At 37.4% G+C, this 19424-nt stretch overlaps 2 protein-coding genes across 2 annotated transcripts; both read right to left on the bottom strand.

Annotated features, from left to right (window-relative positions):
• Nucleotides 1–880: 880 nt before the first annotated feature.
• On the bottom strand, nt 881–11148 carry LOC121733179 (sodium-dependent proline transporter-like). The gene is made up of 12 exons (XM_042123353.1): nt 10982–11148; nt 10455–10586; nt 7775–7929; nt 6825–6889; nt 6410–6542; nt 6155–6289; nt 5981–6084; nt 5215–5452; nt 4229–4357; nt 2198–2398; nt 1532–1660; nt 881–1021 (listed from the first exon to the last, which is right to left on the bottom strand). Exons 1-12 carry the CDS (start codon nt 11097–11099, stop codon nt 881–883), a joined length of 1680 nt encoding a protein of 559 aa, XP_041979287.1. The 5' UTR covers nt 11100–11148.
• A 295-nt stretch (nt 11149–11443) lies between these two features.
• LOC121727544 lies at nt 11444–17831 on the bottom strand. Its single transcript, XM_042115425.1, has 9 exons — nt 17667–17831; nt 17100–17485; nt 16706–16922; nt 15848–15996; nt 15183–15374; nt 14753–14918; nt 12687–12904; nt 12116–12313; nt 11444–11551 (listed from the first exon to the last, which is right to left on the bottom strand). Exons 1-9 carry the CDS (start codon nt 17773–17775, stop codon nt 11444–11446), a joined length of 1743 nt encoding a protein of 580 aa, XP_041971359.1. The 5' UTR covers nt 17776–17831.
• Between the last annotated feature and the right edge of the window lie 1593 nt (nt 17832–19424).

Genomic DNA, 19424 nt, shown 5'->3' with positions numbered 1-19424 from the left:
TTAGTGTATCAAAACATTAATGACATATTTATTAAGAAACTTGACAAAACTTGACAAAATATATTTTTAATATTTCGACGAGGCATATAATAAAGAGACTATTTAGGTAGCAAAGTATATTATAATATAATAATTATTATAGCTATTATCAGTTCAAGACATGTAAAAGGGTCATTAGCTTTGAAATAATTATGATTATTTTTGGCAGTAGTTGTTGCTAAGTAGGTACGAGTACTACCTACTATTCGATTACGGTTCTTCTCGCCGGGTTTGTTCCCGAACCGGTGGTAGGCCTCATGTAGACGCGACGTTCTAAAAGTGTTAAAATAACTTTGTTAAACCTATTAGGAATAAATATTTTGATTTTTGATTTAGATTAGTCATTAGAGTAGGTAACGCAGAACGAAATTGTTTTCCCCAAAAGCAAAAAAAAAAAGGAAACATCGTTATAATTAAAATAACGAATGTTTCATAGTATGCATTACTGAATACACAATGCAGGTGTATTTTATTTTTTAGCCCTCCCCCCCCTTTTTTTTGGGACCACTTATTTATCAGTAAGTACTGTATCATTTAACTCTATGCTCTTATTCCTCTTTCCATGAGAAGAGTCAATTTCTTGCTTTATTTCAAGTGTTACATTTATATTCATTTTGAAATGCAAGTGTGTTCTTAGTTTTCATTATTCGTAGTGTATTCTATTGCATCACTACCTTTCCCACCCGGTACAATCACCCAAGGATCAATTAAGAACTTTTACTTAACGAGATTTACCCAAAAGTAGGTAACACTGTATTTCGCTAACAACTATAAGTTTATAGAAGCAGATAGTAATTGAAATTAAAAATTATCTTTCTGCAAAACACATATTTTATTGTAATTAATTAAGATTATTGAGAGGTAGAGTGGTGAGGGTGGGGTCCTGTAAGTCCTGTTTAGTCTGGAACACCTTCCACCGGACCTTGATCTCCTCGTCCTTGGGGCACCAGTCCTTGCTCGGTTGACTGCATTTAATGATGCGCTAGAAGACAGAACAAAATATATAATATTGTAAAAACGAATATGTTACAAAAAGACATATTACAATATTAAGTTCTTGTCTAAGCATAATATTGAAAGTACTCGGTACCATATTTTGTGTTGGCTATTTTAACGATGTTTGTAACATTCTGTGTCGTCACAAGAAGGAAATTCTTATTTATTCATTTTTATTAATTCAAAAATAAAACAATTTGTCATTCTGACTACAGAATGGACATTAAGAGCTTAGTGACGCGACGGTAAGCTCGGAATGGGAATATCCATTCCTGAATTTCCTCTTGCAGTTTTATTGAGATTTTGAGGTTGCGGTTGTTTTGTTCAGTGTATTTTAATATATTAAGGGCCTGTTTAACCACTTTCTGATCTTCTATAATCTATGTCTATCCACGACTTATCTGATGGATAGAGTATGGAGTATAATTTATGTCAGATATGTTGTGGATATCCGGCACTTATCAGGGAGTGGTGAAATAGGCCCTAAATCTTGTACCTGTTTAATCGTTCCTTCCGATCTATAAATCATATCGGCAGCGTATACGGGGATGCAGATGACGGACGCCAGCGCGACGCACCACCCGCCTGCACTCGACACCTCACGTAACGAGTACACCGTTATCACCTTATAGCAAATTATAAAATCAATAAATAGATAAGTTAACTGAAATAAGACAATCTTTAGGCTGCATTTCCACTGAAGCGGAGCGGAGCGGAACGGAGCTTAGCGGTGCCCGAATTGACCAATCGTGCCATTCCAGCGGAATGACAGCAAAGATTTCGAGCATGACGATTGGTCAATTCGGCACCGCTAAGCTCCGCTCCGCTCCGCTTCAGTGGAAACGCAGCCTAAAGCTTTTTAAGCTTTAGAAAAAGGGTAATCGGAGAAAAACCACGTGAATCCAGCCAAGAATGATAGCGAAACATTGCATGTGTATACTGTGTATACGTGACGACAGGTGAACAGGAGGAATGTAACAAACCTTATACTTGCTATCTATATTTTGACTATTAATGAAATTATTAAAGAGAAAATTCTCTACCGGCGTAGTACACTTTTTGGTGTGGGGAAAAAGTGACTGATTGATTTACTAAGATGGAGCGAGTTCGTTTTATTACTTTAATGAAATATGTTTTGTGTTACCAAACTATTGTAACTTACCGATAAAAGCATGGGTATGACATATTTCCATAAAATGAGCCAAAACTGCGTCAAACGGTTCCCGGCCATGAAGTAAATGTCCCTGCTCAAATTGGTGGTTCCGTAGATGTACACCGACGCCAATATTTCTAGCGCACACACAATGGGCACGCAGGCGATGGCCACGTGCGAGTCCAAAAGACCTATGATGTGAAGACCACCCTGAAAAAAATGTTCTATCATCATAACTTGTTAATAAAAGTCCTTATTTTCGTACTTAAACGGGGCTTTGTGACACTTTTTGAACGGGATTCGTGGAAAAGTATTTTCTATTGCAATTATTGAGTATCACACGCTCGAGCTTTTCCCTTGACTCGAAATTTGAAGATTATTTTGATATTCAAAACTTTATTGAATAGTATCGAAAGCATTTACGAATAAATTTGATTTGTTATTACTAAATGTGTTTTATCACGAATTGTCTGCTACAAACGTTTAAGGCACTTATTTAAATATCTCGTAACTACAGACCATTAACAACTTAGATAAATTTAATCCTTATGTCATTGAAATAAAGGTCCTGTTACAGATTTAATAGTTCTGGACAGTATACAAGTTGAACTGCCTTTAACGACAACATGAAAGGTACGTTAATTGCCAGAGACGCCCTTTTGTTAGTTTTGTGACTTTGGTTCAGTCGTTAAATGTATCAATAATGCGTTAACGAGTGTTTAGTTTGATTAGTGTTTCATGTTTGTACGGCGTTTTTAGAATGTACGATCTACAGAATAGAATATCCTTTGAGATTATTAAGCAAATGCTAAAAAAAGTAGGAGTACAACTTAATTTTTAATCACGGTTTTAAAAATCCGAGCTTTTCTATATATAAGTACGAAGACCGAGAGAAATAACATGATATTACACCCAGGCCTTAGAGTTAAGGCGTTTGTGCACTACACGGAATTTTACAGTCCGGCGATCATAACTTTCACGTTTGCCATATAAATAAGGTAGAAAATCGGGATGCCACGCCGCGCCGGATGGTAAAATTCCGTGTAGTGCACAAACACCCTTAGACAGACTTTTAAGACGGTTGGAGGTGTGTGTGCGGTTCTTTGCAAATAAACCTCGTCCCTGACATATCGCTTATGCTCATATGAACTGAATTTGCAAAGCCATACCGATTCGAATTCTATTGGAAACCGTCACTCAAGCCGGTTGCAATTGATTGGCTGCGTGCGAAGTGGCAGTTCGCTGATGATACAATTTCCGCGAATGTGTTTTATGATACCCAACAATCAACATTTTCTTAAAATAATAATAAGAATCTATTTACATCTTCCAATTTATACCAACAGCAATCGTTTACCATCGTTACCTAATACTAGTTATAATATAGCAACCGATGAAAACGATTCCATAAATTGGGTTGTTAATATGTTTGAGTCTATCCGCCAAACGGAAAATATTTTAAGGTGTAATGAGCTCAGTGATAGTTTGAGATTTTCGAATTGTTTTGTTACGTGGAAACGTTGAATTGTGTTTGAGCATGCGAACATAATATCGCCGCGACTATACACACCCTAAACGATGATTTATGCTTTGAAATATATCAAGTTCTATGAAATGAGTCAATGAAACCATACAGTAGGGGAGCCCAAGAGGGGATTTCGCGACATGCGTGTCAGATTAAGCTTGTATAGACATTTTAAAATATTAAAAAAAAGCTTAACATATTTTCATAAGTAAGCTTCCCAGACATGCACTTAACTAAATGATTTAGTCCTTGCTGTCTCAAATCTTAATATAATTTACCTACTTAATTTTCTGAATATACTTATTTTCTTTTTTATAACTTTAAAATGGCTGCAGTTTCTGAACTCATCGCTAAAATAAATAAAAAAACGCTCTTATTATTTTTTAATCAGTTTTATCTAATCTACAAAACCTACTAGGTCTCCATGATGCTCGAGTAACACGAATAGCACTCTGGGCTCCCCTACTAACGTTCCAGACATGTTTTTAAATAAACTGAAAGTAAAACTTACTTACTTCGGTATTGCAAATGTTGGAGAGACAAAACAAAATGAAACACACGATAAACGTGAATAACTTTTTTCGTCGTCTGTATTTCGGAAATTCGTCCAAAACTCCTGTTATCACTGCTTCTATTGTGACGAACTAAAATAAAAAAAAATTATATGATGCAGCACATATTATGTTTCTATAGATTTCTGGAGGTGACTAGAGCGGGCTAGAGTTGGTCAAGTTGACTTTTTTTTTTTTATGAAATAAGGGGGCAAACGAGCAAACGGGTCACCTGATGGAAAGCAACTTCCGTCGCCCATGGACACTCGCAGCATCAGAAGAGCTGCAGGTGCGTTGCCGGCCTTTTAGGGGGTAATAGGGGAGGGTACGGAAGGGAATAGGGGAGGGTACGGAAGGAAATAGGGGAGGGTAGGGAAAGGAAAAGGGTAGGGGATTGGGCCTCCGGTAAACAAAAACTGAAAGAACTGGCTAGAGCGGGATATAGCGGGCTAGAGCCGGCTACCAAGCTATGGGTTGGCTAGCCAGTAAAGAGAGATATATGGACAATAACTGTCCAGCCGGGCTAGCACGGCCACCAGTAGAAATGACAAACTACAGACAAACTGGAGATAAACTTAAGGTGAAGTTCCGATCTTTTTTTCGTTCCGAAAAATTCAATTAAAATGCCACTTTATGACAGACTATAGTCCTAAAAATTCAAATAATAATAATTAATAATATTATATCCTACTTTATGACAAATATTATAGTCTGTCATAAAGTGGCATTTTAATTGAATTTTTGTCGGTCGCGATTAGCCGCGGTAAAGATCGGAATTCGGAACGAACTTTAAGTTTATGTCCACAGTTTGTCCATACTTTCGCATTCTTACTGGTGGCCGTGCTAGCCCGGCAGGGTGCTAATGAACAAAATAAAATATAATTATATCAATATGTAACATTATGACACTACCAAGACTTACACATGGCACCAAACTACAAAACTTTTACCATACTATCGATTCCCAGAAAGAAGAGCATCACAAAGAAAGTGACGGCCCAGAAGTTGGGTGCGGGCATCATGGAGACAGCGGCGGGGTAGGTGACGAAGGCCAACCCTGGGCCGGCGCGGGCCACCCTCCCCACAGGCACCCCGGACCGCTCGGCCGCGAAACCCAGGACCGAGAACACCACGAAGCCCGCCCAGATGCTCGTCCCACTGTTCACTAAGGGAATTATTATTGATGGCCTGAAATACTATATTAGTATTACTATGTTAGTTTAACTTTATGGTTAATTACATTCCAGGAATAATAAAAACTTATTTTTATTATTAGGTACTACCTAGTTTTTATTATTCGTACTTAGATTACATTCTAAATTTCAATTGGCAGAGATTTTGGGGGCGATAAATCGATCTAGCTAGGAATAATTTTTAGAAAATGTCATTATATTCGTGTTTTATCGAATACCGAGCAAAGCTCGGTCAAATAGCTAGTATGTTATAAAATGTGAGGTTGGGTCATTGTACCCGTTGCGATTTGCAAATGGGCACCCCCTATCTTTTGCCAACAGACGTTTTTTATCAATATTATGTTTACTAAATAACACAATAAAAGTACTCCTATTCTACTTTTATTGACAAAACATAAATATGGTAAAAGAATAAAGATCCATCGATTCGTTTTGATCACACAACAAAATAGCACTAATTCTTATACCTACACCTCAAACGCACGTATCACAATGAGGAATTGATTAAAATTAAAGTACGAACCGTAGATTGTTGTAGTGAAATTGATTAAAGCTCGCCATGCTGACCAACCCCCCCCAGCCGGGACCCAGAGAGTAGAATATTTGTGTTGCCGCGTCCGCCCATACCTGAAATCATCGCTTTTGGCAAAACCAAAAAAGTTTTAGAGGTAAAATTCAATAGATCTCTACAACTCACCTTTGGATTCTGCAACTGATTCCAGTCAGGTAGCACGAAATAAAGTATACCTTGCCAGGAACCAGGTAAAGTCGTACCTCGGACTAATAAGGCACAGAGCACCACATAAGGAAACAGAACTGTAAAATAAACGATCTGAAAAGGGAAAAACAAATTTTATAATTTTCTCAGAAAATTATAAAATTTGTTTAAAATCGCTCTTGTTTTGTACAAGAGCGATACTTGGCTTTTTGCCAACAATTTGCGACGACTCACCTTGCCGACACTTTTGACTCCATTACAGACGCAGAGGTAGACGATGACCCAGCAGATCACGTTAGACCAGAACAGCGGCCATACGATGCCGCCCAGGTGGTAGATGACAGGCGAGAGACGCAGTAATCGTATGCTGGAAATAATATCTTGAATCTTGATATAGCCTAATGCAAACATCGTAAGTATTACGAAGAGACAAAATATTTGTTCCGTTTTCGCGCTTAACAACGAATAAACTTCTAAACACCCGCAACCTTTGAGCCACTATTGTACTTAAAAATAAATACCTTTTTCGTTTAAAAGTTGTATAATTTAATTTATTATTATTGACAATACACAACGTTTTATCAGTCGCGTGAAATTTTAAATGGTTGAAGTAAGTACGTCGTGTTACTCAATCAGTATTATAGCTTACTGGAAAAACTCGTCCTCTGGGGTTGTAATGGATCCGTTCATTACTGAGCTACTGTTGCTTGATATCTGAAAAATGATAATAGTATTTTAAAAAGATAAAACCAACTTCAAATTGTACGTAATTAAGAATTAAAATTCCTTATCTCAAAAACTACTGAACCGATTTTGATGAAACATGCAGTAATCCCTAAGTTGAACAATACCTAGTACAACAAAAAAAGAATCAGTTGAATCGGACGTATAGTTTCGGAGATATGCGTGCACAAACATAAATACATACATACATACACATACATACACTTTTGAAATTTGGCAGATTTGTTCAGAAGCTGCTATAGATTAACATATACGCGTCGAATTGATAACCTCCTTTTTTGAAATCGGTTAAAAATATATTTATTTTGTTACCGTCTTTTTAAGAGAGATATTTATTTTTTACATTACATTTTACAGAAATTATGTGTTTTTGAGTGTGGCCGCAATTCAGTAAATAGGAAAACAAACAATATTGTTTTAAACTTGGATCTTTAATTGTTAAGCAAAAGTCGGTAAAATATCGCAAAATTGTCGATCTGCTTGTCTTTTTTTTAAAATGAAACAAGGGGGCAAACGAGCAAACGGGTCACCTGATGGAAAGCAACTTCCGTCGCCTATGGACACTCGCAGCATCAGAAGAGCTGCGGGTGCGTTGCCGGCCTTTTAAGAGGGAATAGGGTAATAGGGGAGAGTAGGGATGGGAAGGGAAGGGTATAGGGGAGAGTAGGGAAGGGAATAGGGTAGGGGATTGGGCTCCCGGTAAACTCACTCACTCGGCGAAACACAGCGCAAGCGCTGTTTCACGCCGGTTTTCTGTGAGAACGTGGTATTTCTCCGGTCAAGCCAGCCCATTCGTGCCGAAAAGTATGCCAATTTTGTCTACGTGAGAATTAAGTAACATGTTAAATAAATTACCAGCGAACATTTCTCTGTGTTCCACTCGTTGTCACAGCTCTGCCAGGGTAGTGGTGATTGGAAGGAGTGGTATATGTAGAGTATGGGGTATGACATTATCGTCGAAAAGTATACTATCGCTATAACGTTCAAAACCACCGCAGCATACCCCGCTCCTACAAAAAAAACAGTAACTTTCATGAAAAACTGCTACTGTTAAGTGCACAATTCCAGACCATTAAACGATCAACGACACCTCATTCATTAGCATGAATTATTATAAGATCGAATCAGTAATTCGGCAAAACGATAAAACAAACATACATAAACACTATATCGACGGGTGCAAAGTAAAAAAAGTCATCTGCAATTTTGAGTTTTTCGTTTTTTTGTAGAAACTAGCTTAAAATATCATGTTCTACAACATAACAAAAACAAAAATTCAAATATCACCTTATTTCTGGTACTTTTGTCACGTAAAAGAAGACATCTACTCCTGTTTTGTGAAATTGCACGACGTAGATGCGGATAACTACCGCTGATCGTCTATACGCGGGACGCGCGGGGTTAATGTTATGCGGCATAAGCGGCTATCTGCCATATAGCTTTTTCTACGTTGCGATTGTGATTTAGATGTCTCAATTTACTTTTGTAAATTAGTATTGTTTGTTATGTTTATGAGTACCTTTCTATGTTAATTCTTATTGTTATTATATTAATTGACTTCTAATTTCTTTCTGTTATTTTTTACTGTTGTTTCATGTTCAGAAAGTCCAAAACAACTTTTTAAAGAAGTTGAAAGTTTCCAGAACATAAACGATAGATTTATCGAGCAAAATACTGTGTTGCCCGATGAAGAATTATTGAACTTCTATAGAAAACCTTGATGTATCAGCGATGAATACAAATGAATATAAGTTAACTTCGTAAGATAAGTCCCCATGATCTGAATACTCTGGGCCAGTCACACCAGTTCACTCTCAGTCTAAAATATAAAATGATTTTGAAAATTTGGATGTCGATCTAAGCAAATTATTAAATACGCCAACGCCCTCAGAATACAATTCATCACTTCAAGTCCGCCGCGTCCATTATCAGTATTAGATCAAAATATTATGTCTTTTTTAATAAACCTATCTGTTTATTAAAAAAGACATAATTGATGATTTGATCTCATATAATCTATGACCTGCTTGAGTTTATTAACTCATATATCGAGCCATCGAGTATATTATCCCTCTCAAACTGTGAATCTTCTAAAGACAACACCATTGATACTTCTTCGGCAGTGGAGGCATCAAGTGAATATTCTATGCCTTCCTCGTTAAACGGTAGAAAAAGACGTCATCAGTTCAGTATTGATCTAAAGAAAAGGCGATTGAGAAATAAAAACACGTGTATTGACACATGACGTAAATTACGAGAAAATTTAGGTAAACAAAATATGCAAAACATCATATTCCGGCATTTGCAAGTTTAACTGTAGCGCAAAAATATCTCGCGAAGTTTTCCTTTTAACTTATCTTTGACCGGTTTTAGGATCTCTGTGATCATGAAAAGCAATTGAGAAATCGTAGAAATAAAATTTCATTTTGTGTTCTGAAGAATCGTATACATCCCTTCGATGGTGTGAAACGTCCGGCGATGCTTATGATGTTATAATGAACCCATCATGATCACAATTCACAAGTGGCAAGTACAAAGACTTACTCGTAATAAGTCTCTGCCTAAATTATAATAATTTACAACATAGTTCCTGTACTGATAATGATACTGAATACTTTTTAAATTAGTTTTAAAGTAATTAAAGTATTGACACAGAATTTCATTTTTGTTGTGAGAAATTACGATTTGTACGAAAGTAAATGAATGATTCCTAAGTATATCCAAACTAATATTAAAATGGGAAAGTATGTTTGTTTATTTATTTATTTATTTGTCCTTCCTTCACGCTCTAACTAAGAAACTAATCGTATTATTTTTTGGCATAAACTTATTTGAAAAGATGTAACCGCCTATGTTACTAGGCTACTTTTGGTCTTGGAATAACATCATGTTTCTAAGGGAGCTTACAAAAATATTTGCATTTTACGCGATTTTCAAATTCCACGCGAGCGAAGCCGCGAGCAAAAGCTAGTATTTCATATTTTAACTTCCTTCTAAATCGTGCACCTTGCACCGAATCGACAACGTAGAAAAATATATCTACGCAATTATGTTCTGAACTTAATGTTTTTAACGTGTAAAACGGGCATTAACTACATATTTTAATAATATAAAGTGTTACACTTTACGTAGGTACTGATAATCGCACTAATAATCGGTAAAAATACTTTAATAAATATAATTTTTAATTCCCACGTAGAAACGACCAAGTGGTAGATATCTCAGTTGTCATATTTTCAAGCGCAATGTAGATGCAGACAACTACAATATCTCGTAAATTAAACATAAATAGAAGAAATTAAATATACATGTAGATTAATTTATAAATAATGAAACAACGATGAAAATTTCAATAAATTTGATTGGAAATTGACAAAATGGGAGCATTTTTTCCTATTATGCGCTCTCCTGAAAAGTAGCTGTTTTGTAGATGACTCTTTTTACTTTGCACCCGTCGATATAGGTAGGTACACATACCTAATCAATAACCAAAATCCTTGGCTTTGTACTCGTTAAAATTATCATAAAAACTAACCTTTGAGCAAAGGACTTATGTTGAAGACTGAAATACATCCTGCACTGGAGAACTGTCCCAGCAACGTCTCCAGGTACACCAGCGGAATGCCGCATATGAGGAGTGTTAGAAAATACGGGATAAGAAATGCACCTGAAATAAAAATGCAGATAATAATAATTTACACTCGGTCTAAAACTATAAAATCTAGATCCTCATTAAGTTAATGGTATTTACTATTTACGGTATTTACTTACTGAGTAAGGGAAGTAAATGAGGCTAGAATTATGGATTGTTTGCCAAAGCACGTGGACCACCACATACATGTCCGGAATATTATCGTGTCAATGAACCTGCGAGTATAACGCAACGCGTTTTAAACAATTCCCATATAATGTATTATAAGTCAAATTTAAATAAAGAACGTCTCGTTATTTTTGCCCACATTTCGGTCGAAATCCATTGATCCCACGCAAGATAATGAAATTCCTTGCTTCTATATTTAAATGAGGATTACCGGGGAAATCCAATTTGCATGAGTAACAAACCTCCGCCATTTTTGTAGCACAGGTAAGGGAATCTCCAGAGGTTGCCCAAGCCGACCGCGTAGCCGAGACACGAGAGGAGGTACTCGGTCTGGCTGCCCCATCGCTCCAGTGTCGCCATCGCTACTGACCCTCCCTGGACCCATGTCCTCAATCAAAATGAGGAAGAGGCGCATTATCCAGTTCATGGAATCGTAGGCTATAAATGAATTGTTGAGACGACAACGACTTATTTTTAAACTTTGATACATTTGTCTTGTTGCAATAGTAGCAAGGTGTAGTAACTAGCACCACAGGTGGCAGATAGTATGTACCTGCCACTGTACATTGTAAATAAGAAAAAAGATCAAGGAAACATCTTACTTTGTTTCGAAAACAACAGTGTACCCTGAGCTAGTTTCCTTTATACGGATTGAGAAATAAAAAGGTAATAATATGATTATAGTATATTTTTAAATAATTGTCTCAAACGGTGTCGATGTCGAAGCCGAAAAAGCACGTCAGATGCTCTGGCAGAAAGTGTTTAGAAGCGATTCCTTGCGGTTTTGGTTTTCCTATGTTGTACTGTTGCTTCTGAAAGAGGAATTGCATTTAATGTAAAAATGACAATTTTACAACAGGATAGTATTTTGCAGATGCTGCTACTACAAATCCCCGCCGTAACCATTTTGTAATCTGTGTCCATGCCATAAAGTTAATGTACCTAGCGGAATAGAGCAACAATCTCAAGCTGTCAAACGAAACCGAAATTGATTTACATCTGTGTGTAAAAATATGTGTACGTTTACATTTACACAAGCGTCTATGAGATTAAATTGTCAACGTACCCATAAGTGCAGCCGACTGGACGTCAAAAAAAGAGTTCTGCTGTCATGTATCACACGTCTCTTTTTAAGTTTTTACCACGCAGTGTTACTGATAGTGACATCTCGCTTGCTCAGGCCTTTGTTTCTCTATTCCGCTTAGGTATATTAACTTTATGGTCCATGCTTATTGCTTAGTGAATTACTAGACGTAGGTTAAAAAGAAAAACAACTTCCATGGAAGGCCATTACGATTTTGACACTCTTTACCATCACCATAATCACTATAAGCTGTATAAAACGTTTGTGTGCATATCAATTTTCTCAGTCTTACAATTTCATCGCTGCAGCTGACAGCTTCGTCGTCCAGACTGCTGTCCCAACAGAAGTGCTGCGTGGTCTCCCACCAGCGCGGCTGCCGCAGGCTGCACCGCACTGTCGCCAGCGTCACCCGGTGCTCGTTCATATGCCGCAGCATTACAGAGCTGCTCTTCGATAGTCTGCTGACACTCTTATCTTTCTTACTTGTGGCCTGCATTGGACATGTTTTTGTAGGGTTTTCTATAACAATAATGTGCAATAATGGTAGCCGGTGGGGCGGAATGTTATGGTTATTAAATATTTTGATTCTCGATTTCTTTAATTTAGTGGAAATGAAAATATAAATAAGTAGAAAAATCATTTCCAAAACTGTTTTACCATTTCAAAAAAATGTTTCTGCATGTAATGTCACTATATTATCGATAGGCTCACATTAATTCTGTTATCTAAACTTCTAAAGTATGGTAAACACCCAATTATTGTAAAAATCATATTATTGGTATTCATAGTATCTTCAAGAAAAATCTAAAGTGCCCATAGTAGGATGACCGCCAGTGATGGAGTAGTTTCCGCTAAAATATTACCAGAGTATAAACTAGTCGAACAGTGATCACAGAGCGAAACGTGTCCCGCAGCGCGAAGAGATTTGGGCAGAGTATCCTGACGGTTGGCTCCTGGAAGCTCATGATCTTGTTCCACTGGACCTTATTGCTCTCGAATACGGTGTAGTGTCTGATCTCGCGAGAGTTCCTCCGTTCCAGGTTGTGGTAAATCGTCGACTTGCTGGTGGACATATCGATGACTGACAAATAAAATGTAGACGTGATTGAAATGCCGTAGGTAATAGGTACCATCGACGAAATTGATTCCTAGGCAGTTGATAGACCAACGTCATTTGATCAGATCGTGTCAATTCAATGTTAATTGTGATCTGTCGACTGGGTTTGACGTAACGCGACCAAACTACGTAGGTCCCCCATCTGCCTAGGAATCAACGTCTCTGATGGTACATATTATATAATAATTATTAGACAAACATGGTGTATACTTGGTGTTCTGTGGTATGTGGGTTATGGTACATATAGTTAGATTTATGTAGAGTTCAATTTAACTGTGAACCCCAGACCTGTCAGTGGGATTGAAAGGCCCTGACCCTCCCCTGGCACTTCACACATTCTGGCTCAGTGCTGGCGATTCTACTGGCTGACAGCTAGTAGGTTCGGCACAGAACGATCATATCTCTTTAACACCCTCGAAAGTCCACCCAGCTTGAGATGACCTCTCTCCACCAAGCCCACAATATCTTAATGCGATGGATCATCATACACGAAGATATCGTAAAATGTCAGATCAGCAGGCTGCCAAACAAATAAATAAATAAAAAATCCAAGGCTTGGTGTGTAAATCCAAATGTATTAAACTTTGAAAAAACATACCTAAATCTATAACATAGAAGTAACAAATAAAAGCGGCCAAGTGCGTGTTGGGCCACGCGCAATATAGGGTTCCGTAGTACCGCTAGTTTTGGAATTTGTTTGTATGGCCAATGAACGCACATTTATAACGTGTTTTACACTACTAACAACATCATCTCAGTTACTTTCAAATGAATTTGAACGCTTTTCGTTCACGAAACGAACGAAAAGTTGAACGAAAAGTTCCTTTATACTTCGCCGAATACATTTTTTTTAGTTGATCGACTATTACTCAATAACTTATGAAGTCTTCTTAGCCGTGATAGTTTTCCTTTTTAATTCAGCATATTTCCTACTCCCGTGATTTTTTTCACATTTCCAGAAGCAACCGCTTAGCTGGTAGAAGGGTCTGGTAGGTTCACTGGACTCTAACGATTTTTCCGCTTTAAAACTTAATATTTCACTAATGGATCCCTAAATCGGAAAATGATCTATGAATACTCATAATATCTTTTAAAAAACCTATCCAACGACACCCCACACGATGGGGTGGGCGCGAAAAAAAATTAATTCCCGCTTGATGTGTAGGGTACCATAAATTTTTTTGTAAAGATTTTATGTACCATTTTGTAGGCATCATTAATATGTGTATTCATGCCAAATTACAGCTTTGTAGCTCCTATAGTCTCTGAGCAAAACCGCGGACAGACAGACGGACAGACAGACGGACAGACAGACAGACAGGCGGACAGACAGACAGACGGACAGACGGAGAGATGGAGAGACGGACAGACGGACAGACCGAAACTATAAGGGTTCCTTGTTGATTACGGAACTCTAAAAAGGACATGGGAGAATAGCCTACAGACGGCCTCAAATTGTAGAAAAGGCAAAAAGTATCATTTTTGAAAACTATTGCTAGGAAAAAATCATTCAACTATAGAAAATACAAATGTTGCTAGCAAATTGTGTGCGTATCTGGTTGATAGTAGTCAGTCAAATAGACAGACAGACATTAAGGGCCTGTTTCACCACTTTCTGATAAAGTGCCGAACCACCTCTTAACTTGACAGATAAAGTGTGGAGAGTCTGTCAAAAAAGTTGTGAATATGCCTATTCGGCACTTTATCAGAAAGTGGTGAAACAGGCCACAGAGACACACGTTCGCATTTATATTATTCGTATCAACTTAAAAATTACGTTATAAATTATGGTGTTAAATTAGTTTAACTCACACAGGTTAAAAACTTGACTAGAAGAAGCTTCCTTTGTATATTGGTCATCTTCAGTTGGAGGAAGGATCTTCGTCAATTCTTCGTTTTGATGGTACATTAGAAATTTTCTCCGTGTCGAGTCTAATAAGGGAAGCTCTAACTCTACATGAAATGACTGAAAAGATCCCTGCAAATTAAAATTTAATAATAAAGTTCGGAATATTTCCTTTGAAAAAGGAAAATCAACAAAACATTATTAGAAAATTAAATTTGGTGGTTTCGGTAGCTTAGACGTAAAGATTAGTGCTAAAAGTTTAATATTATGATATAAGAGTATTCGAATATGTGCAAACGCGTAGAGTCGGAAGCCTGGCTCTACATAAAATCGTCTAGCTTTTTACGAGAGTGTAAATTATTTTGGCATGGCTAATTTACTTCTTAAATTTTATACCTTATCCAGCTTCGGAGGTTCAGGTACTGAAAAAATTCTATAAACTGCAAAATTAAAGTACGACGAGCGGAGATCGTTAGAATGAGGTTCAAATGTAGCCGACGGTCTGTCGGAATCCATGATTTCATGATTATCCAGCCATTTCAGTCGCGGTAGTCGCTTCATAGCTGTCTTCGCATATGCTGCACATACCTGTTGGTTATGTGCATTTATTAAATAATAACAACAATAATTATTAAGCTTTTTAAATAGAAAAAAGCTGACCACAACATGTAAGTATAAGACATATTTTGTCATAACAGTAAGTATAAATTAGGACAGGTCACAGGACTTTACGGAGCTTTGGACTAAGTCTTAATAACTCAATTATTAAAAAACTTTATGACAATATTATTAAGAAGAATAAATAGTTTGTCTGCATTTAATAAACTACTAAACTATTTGACCAATTTTGATGAAATTTGGCACATAATGTAGAGAAGATGTAAGTATTTCTACTGCAAAGGACACAATTAGCTATATATTTTTATAGGATCACGAATTTCGAAAGATACTTTGTCTAAGGCCTAAAGGGCTGCTTACTAGTGACATCTGTTATCTTATAAGAGTAAACTACAACAGAGACATCTACCGGCGTATTGACAAATTTAATATATGTTACGTACAGCACACGGGTTCCCGATGAGCTGTAGCGACGTAAGTTTTGGTAGCTCTACCAAGCTACTTAGTACTGTATTCAGATCACAGATGTCGTTGTCACTCAGATCTAAAACTGTGATGTTGAGAAGTTTTGAAATGGCTTCCAAGCTGGTTTCTAAAATTAATAACTTTGATTATTATTTATTATACGGCATAGAAAGACTAATTTTTAGGGAACTTCCCTACCCAAAGGGTAAAAACGGGACCCTATTAGTAAGACTTCGTTGTCTGTCCGTCCATCCGTCCGTCCGTCTGTGTGTCTTCAGGCTGTAGGTATCTCAAGAACGACTAAAGCTAGACTTCTGAAATTTTTACAGATTGTGTATGCCGCTATAACAACAAATAAGTACTAAAAACAAAATAAAATTAATATTTTTGGGGGCTCTCATACAGCAAACAACACGTTTGCTTTTTTTGCTCGTTATCAATAATTGAAACACACTTGAAGTTTTCAAAAATGCCTTAATTATATGTGTACTTTAATAATTAAAAATAATATTAAAATAAAATAAAAATGTATGGGGGCTCCCATACAAAAAACACAATTTTTGGCCTATTTTTGCTCTATAACGGTACGGAACCCTTCGTGCGCGAGTCCGACTCGCACTTGGTCGGTTGTTCATCTTAATTTTGTGGTCCATACAACAATAACAAAGAAATAATTTAAACTGGATGACGCCCGCAATTCGGTTGCGCCGAAAGTCATTTTTCACGCACAAACTGTAAGTATATTTTTTGTCAACAAAAACTGTCCTATGTCCTTTCTTCGGGACTCTTGCATACCAGATTTTTTCATAATCGAATTTTTAAGTTAGTACGGATACCGTCAGTCAACAGATTTCCGGATAGCCCAAGATAAGTAAGAGACTCTGGCGCATTTTTGGCGAGCCCATCTATTTTCCTCATTGCATTGGATTGCAGTTCCAACATCTTGAGGTTTCGAGGAAGGACTTCCGAATTAAAGTCACTTATAATATTTGCGCCTAAATTCAGTATGCTAAGGTTTTTGAAACGTCTGAGCTCTTCGTCTAATATCGTCATCTGTAAAAGATGGTTCTAAGATTATTTTAGTTTCGTAAGTTGTATAAAATTTTTATTAATAGGCAGGTGGCGGGCTTATGTATTTTTTTTATTAAGTCAAGCTCAGTCTATACAACATTAATGTGAGATAACCCATATAACATAGGCCAGCTTTTCTATCCATTTCTTTAATGGTACCTTTGCATCAATGACCCTCAAAACTGAAACTTTTTTCAATTCTTCTTTGAGCACATTTCGATCGTCAAGCAGCACCGCTTTCTTTATCAACTTTAACACATCATCCGTTATCAAATCCTCTGCTTTTAAACATGGATCTTTTTCCTCTTTATCAATATTATCTTTGTTCCACAAGTCCATGGTCAAGAGTGAGTCCCATCGTACTTGTAACGACACATTATGGTCTTCGAGAAATCCGTACAAAATGCTTTTCTTGATAGTATCTTGGAGAGCCTCAGAGAATTTTACAGCTGGTATTTCATCTCGTTTACAATTTATTCTGTGGTGTCTCGCTGCTTGTTCGTGAAGATTCCATTCTACTCCATACTCGATTCTTTCTTGGAAACCTCAAAAAATATTATGATAACAGTTACAAAAGATAGACCCCTCGATAATACGTAATATGTACTGGTGTATTGCACAGAAATGTTACGAAATAACATCACAGATTACTATATATTTGTAGAAATAACATACTGTCTCTTCTGTCAATACATATCCTTAATATTGCATTGATTAGAGTTGTACCTTCTAAAGCATCATCTGGTAGAAAATTCAGACTTGAGTCGCTTATCGATGGCCTCAGACTTTTGACCGCCTTCTTGACCGGCACGGCTTTTGGTTTCTTCGTTTTCATTTTTACCAGTACAATATTTCGGAAATGTAAAGCAAATTCATTATTTTATGGAGGGGTTGTTTACAGCCATTTGACAACTAGTTAAAAATAGACAATAATAGAGATGTCAAGTCTCAGAGTTATGACTTTGTCAATTAGGTACTTGGAGATGGAAAATCTTTAGGAACATCTTATGAAAATCCGGTCATTGTATCAGGATGAGCTGGATACATACCTACCAGTCAGGCATGTCCACGGAGCGAGAGAGCGGTAATGATTTTGGGTTTGCGAGTCTGCAGTTCTGTTTAACCACTTCCTGATAAGTGCCAGATATGCTATTCCCAACTTAACTGACAGATAGAGTATATAGAATCTGTCAGATAAGTTGTGGACTTGTGGATAGCCTATCCGGCACTTATCAGGAAGTGGTAAAACAGCCCGTTAGTATTCGAAAAAAATAGTACTAGAAACCAATTAAAGCCGTGCCGGTCAAGAAGGCAATCAAATGTTTGAGGCCAGCGATAAGCGACTCAAGTCTGAACTTTCTACCAGATGATGCTTTAGAAGGTAACAACTCCCTATGACTCTCCTTATAGGAGCTACTGAATGCTGTAGATATTAATCACTCGTTGGTAACAACAATATGTCAATATCCACTCGGCAGAATTTTTGCAAAGCTTATCTGACAAGGTTGTATCCGCATCATATTATTATCATAGAGTCAATGAGCACTTTGTTAGCTGCTCAACGTGTAGATACCTACGCATCAAATTTATAATGTTGGTTCTCTACAATAATTATGAAACTTAAATTTATACCTTTTTGTGTGTGTGTTTTTTTTAATGAAAAAGGGGACAAACGAGCAAACGGGTCACCTGATGAAAAGCAACTTCCGTCGCCCATGGACACTCACAGCATCAGAAGAGCTGCAGGTGCGTTGCCGGCCTTTTAAAAGGGAATAGGGTAATAGGGGAGGGGAGGGAAGGGAATAGGAGAAGGTAGGGAAGGAAATAGGGGAGGTTAGGGAAGGGAAAAGGGTAGGGGATGGGGCCTCCGGTAAACTCACTCACTCGGTGAAACACACCGCAAGCGCTGTTTCACGCCGGTTTTCTGTGAGCCCGTGGTATTTGTCCAGTCGAGCCGGCCCATTCGTGCCGAAGCATGGCTCTCCCACGTATAAAAGATTTCTAGTGTTCTGAAATTCTGAATAATTGTTAAATAGAAGAATGATGTTGTTATCAAAGACTACTTAAATATATAGTTAGGATTATAGAGCGTGGCCTCACATACTCAACTCTCTATTTCTCGGAGCTTACGCTCGTACATAAAGTACTGATGAAACTAGTGTGAAGTGCCCTGAAAGTTTGTTGTACTATCAGAGAAGTTGATTCCTATGCAAATCGGGGACCTAAGTACCATCGAGGAAGTTGTTTCCTATGCAATTGACAGACCAACGTTATTTGGTCGAATATGTCAATTCAATGTTAATTGTGATCTGTCAGCTGGGTTTGACGTAACGCAACCAAACTACTTAGGTCCCCGATTTGCATAGGAATCAACTTCTCTGATAGTACATATTTTCATGAAGTTTTCATAAGCCACGTCGGTAAAACAGCACGCGATAGTTGTTTCGCGGTTGGCGATAGAGGTCACCGCAGTCGCGATATAAA

The sequence above is a fragment of the Aricia agestis genome, chromosome 1, assembly GCF_905147365.1.
Source record: "Aricia agestis chromosome 1, ilAriAges1.1, whole genome shotgun sequence".
Classification (NCBI taxonomy): domain Eukaryota; kingdom Metazoa; phylum Arthropoda; class Insecta; order Lepidoptera; family Lycaenidae; genus Aricia; species Aricia agestis.
The sequence above is the reverse complement of the archived record's forward strand: the minus strand, read 5'-3'. Positions and strand labels throughout refer to the sequence as shown.